General features: G+C 48.8%; 1 protein-coding gene across 1 annotated transcript in view; it reads left to right on the forward strand.

The window, feature by feature from the left end:
* Positions 1-8,223, forward strand: part of LOC138372321 (clumping factor A-like) — an 11,137-nt gene extending 2,914 nt beyond the window's left edge. The window contains exon 2 of the mRNA XM_069337603.1: positions 7,814-8,223. Coding sequence (XP_069193704.1) covers positions 7,814-8,223 — 410 coding nt within the window. The remainder of the gene's footprint in view (positions 1-7,813) is intronic.
* Positions 8,224-10,078: the final 1,855 nt, after the last annotated feature.

The following is a 10,078-nucleotide window of genomic DNA, read 5'->3' on the forward strand; positions in this document are numbered from 1 at the left end:
CAACACCCACAACATTACAAGACAACATCAACACCCACAACATCACAAGACACCAACACCCACAACATCACAGACAACATCAACACCCACAACATCACAGACAACATCAACACCCACAACATCACAGACAACATCAACACCCACAACATCACAGACAACATCAACACCCACAACATCACAGACAACATCAACACCCACAACATCACAAGACACCAACACCCACAACATTACAGACAACATCAACACCCACAACATCACAGACAACATCAACACCCACAACATCACAAGACAACATCAACACCCACAACATCACAAGACAACATCAACACCCACAACATCACAGACATCAACACCCACAACATCAACACCCACAACATTACAAGACACCAACACCCACAACATTACAGACAACATCAACACCCACAACATCACAGACAACATCAACACCCACAACATCACAGACAACATCAACACCCACAACATCACAGACAACATCAACACCCGCAACATCACAAGACAACATCAACACCCACAACATCACAGACATCAACACCCACAACATCAACACCCACAACATCACAGACATCAACACCCACAACATCACAGACAACATCAACACCCACAACATCACAGACAACATAAACACCCACAGCATCACAGACAACATCAACACCCACAACATCACAGACAACATCAACACCCACAACATCACAGACAACATCAACACCCACAACATCACAGACAACATCAACACCCACAACATCACAGACAACACCAACACCCACAACATCACAGACATCAACACCCACATCATCACAGACAACATCAACACCCACAACATCACAGACAACATCAACACCCACAGCATCACAGACAACATCAACACCCACAGCATCACAGACAACATCAACACCCACAGCATCACAGACAACATCAACACCCACAACATCACAGACAACATCAACACCCACAACATCACAGACAACATCAACACCCACAGCATCACAGACAACATCAACACCTATAACATCACAGACAACATCAACACCCACAACATCAACACCCACAACATCAACACCCACAACATCAACACCCACAACATCAACACCCACAACATCAACACCCACAGCATCACAGACAACATAAACACCCACAACATCAACACCCACAACATCACAGACAACATCAACACCCACAACATCACAGACAACATCAACACCCACAACATCACAGACAACATCAACACCCACAACATCACAGACAACATCAACACCCACAACATCACAGACAACATCACAGACAACATCAACACCCACAACATCAACACCCACAACATCAACACCCACAGCATCACAGACAACATAAACACCCACAACATCAACACCCACAACATCACAGACAACATCAACACCCACAACATCACAGACAACATCAACACCCACAACATCACAGACAACATCAACACCCACAACATCACAGACAACATCAACACCCACAACATCACAGACAACATCAACACCCACAACATCACAGACATCAACACCCACAACATCACAGACAACATCAACACCCACAGCATCACAGACAACATCAACACCCACAGCATCACAGATAACATAAACACCCACAACATCAACACCCACAGCATCACAGACAACATAAACACCCACAGCATCACAGACAACATAAACACCCACAACATCAACACCCACAGCATCACAGACAACATAAACACCCACAGCATCACAGACAACATAAACACCCACAACATCAACACCCACAGCATCACAGACAACATAAACACCCACAACATCAACACCCACAGCATCACAGACAACATAAACACCCACAACATCAACACCCACATCATCACAGACAACATCAACACCCACATCATCACAGACAACATCAACACCCACAACATCACAGACAACATCAACACCCACATCATCACAGAACACATCTCTCAACACCCTCTAATCACCTGCATTACAATTAGCAATTTACCATGAAGGCAAACAGTACCTGCACCGTCAAATGAATTTACATAGCAAGTGATGGGCCAAGATAATCTCCAGGGAGTCCGTGTTTGATGGCAGGCTCCGTGGTAGACCCACAAAATACATGCAGCATCTTGCCAATTGGTTTCCCGGTAAGCACAAGGCCTTGACTCGTAGCCAGAGGGCGACACTTTGCATGCAGCAAAACAATCGAGTATAACTGCCTTCACAATTGATTTGGTTATAGTCAGTGTACAAACTTCTAGGAAGCTTACTCTGCATGTCTATGCCCAACCGCATAGGCTAGATGGTATAGCAGCCCGTCCTCGAGAATTAAATCGTGGGAGGGGATTGGGTAAATGTAACAGCCCCATAAGTGCAATTATGCACTGTTTATGACAGTAAGAAAGTGTACTTATTACACTTATTTTTAAATCGTACTGTCAATTCGGAGGATGGGTTAGGTATAGAGCGACGGTCTGTCTCGTCTTGAGGGTCGGTGTTCACTCCTCCGACCGTCCAAGTGGTTGGGCACTATTCCTTCCTCCACTGGACCTATCCTAAGTCCTTATCCTCAGTCCTTCCAAGCGGTATATTGTCAAAATGTCTTAGCGTTTTCTCCTGGTAATTACCTTACGCATACCCGAATCCACCAGAGAGAATGATTTTTGGTTTATCTGTTCGAGGTTGGCGGCCAGACATGTGGGGTTAGTCGCAACAAAATGTGCAGGATGACTGGTGGTTGTTAGGGGACGGTCATAGGAGGGCAGGGCAAAAAAAAATAGCGGACAGTGACCTAACAACAAAGTAACTAAATAACTGCCATTAACGGGCAAATGATGCCAGTTTCGAATCTACTTAACTACCCGCCTCCATCGCCCTCAAAATTCATCCAGTACATTATTTTCTACTGGATCATTGAATGATATTTTTCTGCCCCAATTTATTTATCGATGAAGACTGTGTAGTGACGACACAGTGACTGAGGGAAGGTGGCGACGGTGAAGGAAGGTGAAGATGATGAGTGGTGTAGGAGTGCCCGTCGGCGCTCAGGTGGTGAAGATGGTGACAGTGAGGAAGATAATGACAGTGAGGAAGATAGTGAGAAGTTTGATGGTTAGGTTAGGTTACCACGCTGGCTAGACCCTCGAGTTGGAATATAGTTTGTTGTCTTCAATATTCTTTGTACTAATGTTAATGTATAGTGGGTGGGGCTACAAGTCGTGGTGGTAGTGGGTGGAGCTACAAGTCATGGTGGTAGTGGGTGGGGCTACAAGTCATGGTGGTAGTGGGTGGGGCTACAAGTCGTGGTGGTAGTGGGTGGGGCTACAAGTCGTGGTGTTAGTGGGTGGGGCTACAAGTCATGGTGGTAGTGGGTGGGGCTACAAGTCATGGTGGTAGTGGGTGGGGCTACAAGTCGTGGTGGTAGTGGGTGGGGCTACAAGTCGTGGTGGTAGTGGGTGGGGCTACAAGTCGTGGTGGTAGTGGGTGGGGCTACAAGTCGTGGTGGTAGTGGGTGGGGCTACAAGTCGTGGTGGTAGTGGGTGGGGCTACAAGTCGTGGTGGTAGTGGGTGGGGCTACAAGTCGTGGTGGTAGTGGGTGGGGCTACAAGTCGTGGTGGTAGTGGGTGGGGCTACAAGTCGTGGTGGTAGTGGGTGGAGCTACAAGTCGTGGTGGTAGTGGGTGGAGCTACAAGTCGTGGTGGTGGTAGTGGGTGGAGCTACAAGTCGTGGTGGTGGTAGTGGGTGGAGCTACAAGTCGTGGTGGTGGTAGTGGGTGGAGCTACAAGTCGTAGGGGTGTTTAATCATATGTTTGTAGCCGAAATCCCAAGACCGATACAATAATTAAGATCAGATACAATACTTAAGATCACATACAACGAAATATTCCGATTCACGAAGACCTTCCTACGCCTCCAATTAAGATCCACGCATCTCTTATCTCGACCACAAACGACTTGAACTTATTTCCTAAAGTGTCGACAAGCCCAGAGGCAGCACGCAGGACGGGTTCGACCCCCCAGAGGATAATATTGTTGCGAGTACCCCACTTAGTGCTTGAGGGGGTTCGTAAACTAATTTAGGAAATACCGGGCCGCTATTAGCCAGAGGAGAGGTAAAGACTGGCGCTCAAGCGGACCCTTAAAGTGCTTGCAGAACCCTTGACCTAAGGGTGAACTTGCCCACAAGAAATGCTCACTGTAGTATGATATAACATTTGGAAAGTTATCATGTTTAATGTAGAATGATAACATCTGGAAAGTTATCATGCTCAATGTAGCATGGTAACATCTGGAAAGTTATCATGCTCAATGTAGCATGGTAACATCTGGAAAGTTATCATGCTCAATGTAGCATGATAACATTTGGAAAGTTATCATGCTCATGTGGAAGAGATCGCGTGGAGGGGTGAGAAGGGGGGGGATAACCTTGAGACGGTCACTAGGAGAAGTGGTGAGAAATAACCAGATGTGGAAGGCGTCTGAAGATGTCTGTCTGTCTGGGTAAAAGATTTGGCAGGAAAATCATCTTAAGATCACAGCAAGGAACACACACACACAGCAAGGAACACACACACACAGCAAGGAACACACACACACACAGCAAGGAACACACACACACACAGCAAGGAACACACACACACACAGCAAGGAACACACACACACACAGCAAGGAACACACACACACACAGCAAGGAACACACACACACACAGCAAGGAACACACACACACACAGCAAGGAACACACACACACACAGCAAGGAACACACACACACACAGCAAGGAACACACACACACACAGCAAGGAACACACACACACACACAGCAAGGAACACACACACACACACAGCAAGGAACACACACACACACAGCAAGGAACACACACACACACAGCAAGGAACACACACACACACAGCAAGGAACACACACACACAGCAAGGAACACACACACACAGCAAGGAACACACAGCAAGGAACACACACACACACAGCAAGGAACACACACACAGCAAGGAACACACACACAGCAAGGAACACACACACAGCAAGGAACACACACACAGCAAGGAACACACAGCAAGGAACACACAGCAAGGAACACACACACAGCAAGGAACACACAGCAAGGAACACACACACACAGCAAGGAACACACACACACAGCAAGGAACACACACACAGCAAGGAACACACACACAGCAAGGAACACACACACAGCAAGGAACACACAGCAAGGAACACACACACACAGCAAGGAACACACACACAGCAAGGAACACACACACAGCAAGGAACACACACACAGCAAGGAACACACACACAGCAAGGAACACACACACACAGCAAGGAACACACACACACAGCAAAGAACACACACACACAGCAAGGAACACACACACACAGCAAGGAACACACACACAGCAAGGAACACACACACAGCAAGGAACACACACACAGCAAGGAACACACACACACACAGCAAGGAACACACACACACACAGCAAGGAACACACACACACACAGCAAGGAACACACACACACACAGCAAGGAACACACACACACACAGCAAGGAACACACACACACACAGCAAGGAACACACACACACACAGCAAGGAACACACACACACACAGCAAGGAACACACACACACACAGCAAGGAACACACACACACACAGCAAGGAACACACACACACACAGCAAGGAACACACACACACACACAGCAAGGAACACACACACACACACAGCAAGGAACACACACACACACACAGCAAGGAACACACACACACACAGCAAGGAACACACACACACACAGCAAGGAACACACACACACACAGCAAGGAACACACACACACAGCAAGGAACACACACACACAGCAAGGAACACACAGCAAGGAACACACACACACACAGCAAGGAACACACACACAGCAAGGAACACACACACAGCAAGGAACACACACACAGCAAGGAACACACACACAGCAAGGAACACACAGCAAGGAACACACAGCAAGGAACACACACACAGCAAGGAACACACAGCAAGGAACACACACACACAGCAAGGAACACACACACACAGCAAGGAACACACACACAGCAAGGAACACACACACAGCAAGGAACACACACACAGCAAGGAACACACAGCAAGGAACACACACACACAGCAAGGAACACACACACAGCAAGGAACACACACACAGCAAGGAACACACACACAGCAAGGAACACACACACAGCAAGGAACACACACACACAGCAAGGAACACACACACACAGCAAAGAACACACACACACAGCAAGGAACACACACACACAGCAAGGAACACACACACACAGCAAGGAACACACACACAGCAAGGAACACACACACAGCAAGGAACACACACACAGCAAGGAACACACACACAGCAAGGAACACACACACACAGCAAGGAACACACACACACAGCAAAGAACACACACACACAGCAAGGAACACACACACACAGCAAGGAACACACACACAGCAAGGAACACACAACAAGGTGTAGAATAAATAATTCCACTGTTAAACATTATACAATTACAATAAAGAGAGTCAACATTCAGTGAGTCCAAACTCACCCACCGCTCACAGGTGTGGCCACATGTGGGTGGTGCACCAGCCACAGGTGTGGCCACATGTGGGTGGTACACCAGCCCGGCCTTATTGATAAACTTCAAGAACCTTCGTGTCCTATGTGGCCTATGCACGTATGCAACAGGTGGCCTATGCACGTATGCAACAGGTGACCTATGCACGTATGCAACAGGTGACCTATTCAACTATACATCAGGTGGGCTAAATAATAGGTGGATTATATAACAAGTGCGCTATGCAACTATGCAACCGGTGGGGGCTATGCAACCGGTGGGGGCTATGCAACCGGTGGGGGCTATGCAACCGGTGGGGGCTATGCAACCGGTGGGGGCTATGCAACCGGTGGGGGCTATGCAACCGGTGGGGCTATGCAACCGGTGGGGGCTATGCAACCGGTGGGGCTATGCAACCGGGGGGGCTATGCAACCGGTGGGGCTATGAAACAGTTGCTCATCAGTATAGGCCATAAGGCACACAAAACTGCAATTGTTTGAGCCAGACCATCGACTCGACCCATGCCAGTCTTAAACAGCTGTTGACAACGCACAGGGCTGTAACCTGTGGACTCCTTATCGTGAATGACGTAGTACGGACCTACCCGCCTAACAACCCTACCACAAGGCCACTGACCCGATAACTACCACAGACACCACAGCCATCGGCCTGTTATAAAACAGAAATGTATATTGAGTACTCGGGCCAAAGGTACAGACGGACCCACACAATGAATTATAAACAAGACTCAATGGCTTCAGACAATGAATATGAAATGTTAAGTTAGCAGTCAAGTTATACAAAATGCAGCGCGGAATTTGAATAATTAAGCATCAGGCGTCAATGCCCTTTTATCTACGTGAAATTAATAATATATTTACAGGTGAAATATTCACAGGTGACAGAATGTTGTTGTTGTTGTTGTTTAAGATTTGCCACCTGGAACAAACAGTCCCAAGTAGCACGGGCTATGGTGAGCCCGCAGGGTGTCTGAAGCAGCAACTAGCTCCTATGATGTCCTTATCATCCCTCAATAGACCGTGACGGAGGACTGAACATCAGAAAGCCAGTTTAAACAGCTAAGCTTTTTCTCTTTACTTTTCTCTCGTTTTTTATACAATATTTAGGTCAACAATTCCTTACTTTAAATACTTAAGAGGAATGATTAGTAGGCAATTTTCCATGTAAGGAACACAGCAAGAGGGACAGCAAGGAACGCAGCAAGGAACGCAGCATGGATCACAGCATGGATCACAGCAAGGAACAGAGCAACGATCGCAGCAAGGAACAGAGCAACGATCACGGAGGAACAGAGCAACGATCACAGCATGGAACACAGCATGGGACACAGCCAGGGACACAGCCAGCGACACAGCCAGCGACACAGCCAGCGACACAGCCAGCGACACAGCCAGCGACACAGCCAGCGACACAGCCAGCGACACAGCCAGCGACACAGCCAGCGACACAGCCAGCGACACAGCCAGCGACACAGCCAGCGACACAGCCAGCGACACAGCCAGCGACACAGCCAGCGACACAGCCAGGGACACAGCATGGAACACAGCATGGAACACAACAAGGATGGTGTACCAGTAGATTTACTGAAACCAATTAAAAAACAAAGTTCCAGAAGAGAATATTTAACAAAACTAATGTGTACAAAACGTATTGACCAACAGCTTGTACTCCAGCTATTAATTACATAATAATGTGGTGAATATCTAGAGAATACTTATTCCTCCGTCCTCTCCTGCCAGCCTCTCGCCCCTCACCCCAGCCTCTCGCCCCTCACCCCAGCCTCTCGCCCCTCACCCCAGCCTCTCGCCCCTCACCCCAGCCTCTCGCCCCTCACCCCAGCCTCTCGCCCCTCACCCCAGCCTCTCACCCCAGCCTCTCACCCCTCACCCCAGCCTCTCACCCCTCACCCCAGCCTCTCACCCCCCTCACCCCAGCCTCTCACCCATCACCCCAGCCTCTCACCCATCACCCCAGCCTCTCACCCCCCTCACCCCAGCCTCTCACCCCCCTCACCCCAGCCTCTCACCCATCACCCCAGCCTCTCACCCATCACCCCAGCCTCTCACCCCTCACCCCAGCCTCTCACCCCCCTCACCCCAGCCTCTCACCCCCCTCACCCCAGCCTCTCACCCCCCTCACCCCAGCCTCTCACCCCCCTCACCCCAGCCTCTCACCCCCCTCACCCCAGCCTCTCACCCCCCTCACCCCAGCCTCTCACCCCCCTCACCCCAGCCTCTCACCCCCCTCACCCCAGCCTCTCACCCATCACCCCAGCCTCTCACCCCCCTCACCCCAGTCTCTCACCCCTCACCCCAGCCTCTCACCCCTCACCCCAGCCTCCCCCTCCACACACGTAATTCATCCATTAAACTTTCGTGGTGGTGGCGGCCCACAATCCCCTACTCACTCCTGCCATGATTTTCTCCTCACCTCAACTTGTCTTACCTTTCTCCAAAGCTAATTAAACAACTGCTACTTTAAACAACTTACGGAGTTTACTTTTATGGTCCAGTGTTCGTGAAAATTTAAGTTACTTTTATCTTAATATGTAAATATAGATATAGGGCGAATTACTGACCCTCTCCCCAGGATTCATCCCCACAACAAGCTGATTATATATATATATATATATATATATATATATATATATATATATATATATATATATATATATATATATATGCGAACAAGCCTGAATGGTCCCCAGGACTATATGCGAATGAAAACTCACACCCCAGAAGTGACTCGAACCCATACTCCCAGAAGCAACGCAACTGGTAACTACAGGGCGCCTTAATCCGCTTGACCATCACGGCCGTCAAAAGGAAGTGATAGCCGAGGCCATTTGAGCCACTTCCCCGACGGCAACTCGGATGGTAATCTTGGGCATAGCATTTCACCAAATCACCTCATTCTTTGGGGCACACGTGAGGAACACAAATGCGAACAAGCCTGAATGGTCCCCAGGACTATATGCGAATGAAAACTCACACCCCAGAAGTGACTCGAACCCATACTCCCAGAAGCAACGCAACTGGTAACTACAGGGCGCCTTAATCAGCTTAATCAAGCCATTCAGGCTTGTTCGCATTTGTGTTCCTCACGTGTGCCCCAAAGAATGAGGTGATTTGGTGAAATGCTATGCCCAAGATTACCATCCGAGTTGCCGTCGGGGAAGTGGCTCAAATAGCCTCGGCTATCACTTCCTTTTGACGGCCGTGATGGTCAAGCGGATTAAGGCGCCCTGTAGTTACCAGTTGCGTTGCTTCTGGGAGTATGGGTTCGAGTCACTTCTGGGGTGTGAGTTTTCATTCGCATATAGTCCTGGGGACCATTCAGGCTTGTTCGCATTTGTGTTCCTCACGTGTGCCCCAAAGAATGAGGTGATTTGGTGAAATGCTATGCCCAAGATTACCATCCGAGTTGCCGTCGG

This window comes from Procambarus clarkii, chromosome 38 (genome assembly GCF_040958095.1).
Source record: "Procambarus clarkii isolate CNS0578487 chromosome 38, FALCON_Pclarkii_2.0, whole genome shotgun sequence".
Taxonomy (NCBI): domain Eukaryota; kingdom Metazoa; phylum Arthropoda; class Malacostraca; order Decapoda; family Cambaridae; genus Procambarus; species Procambarus clarkii.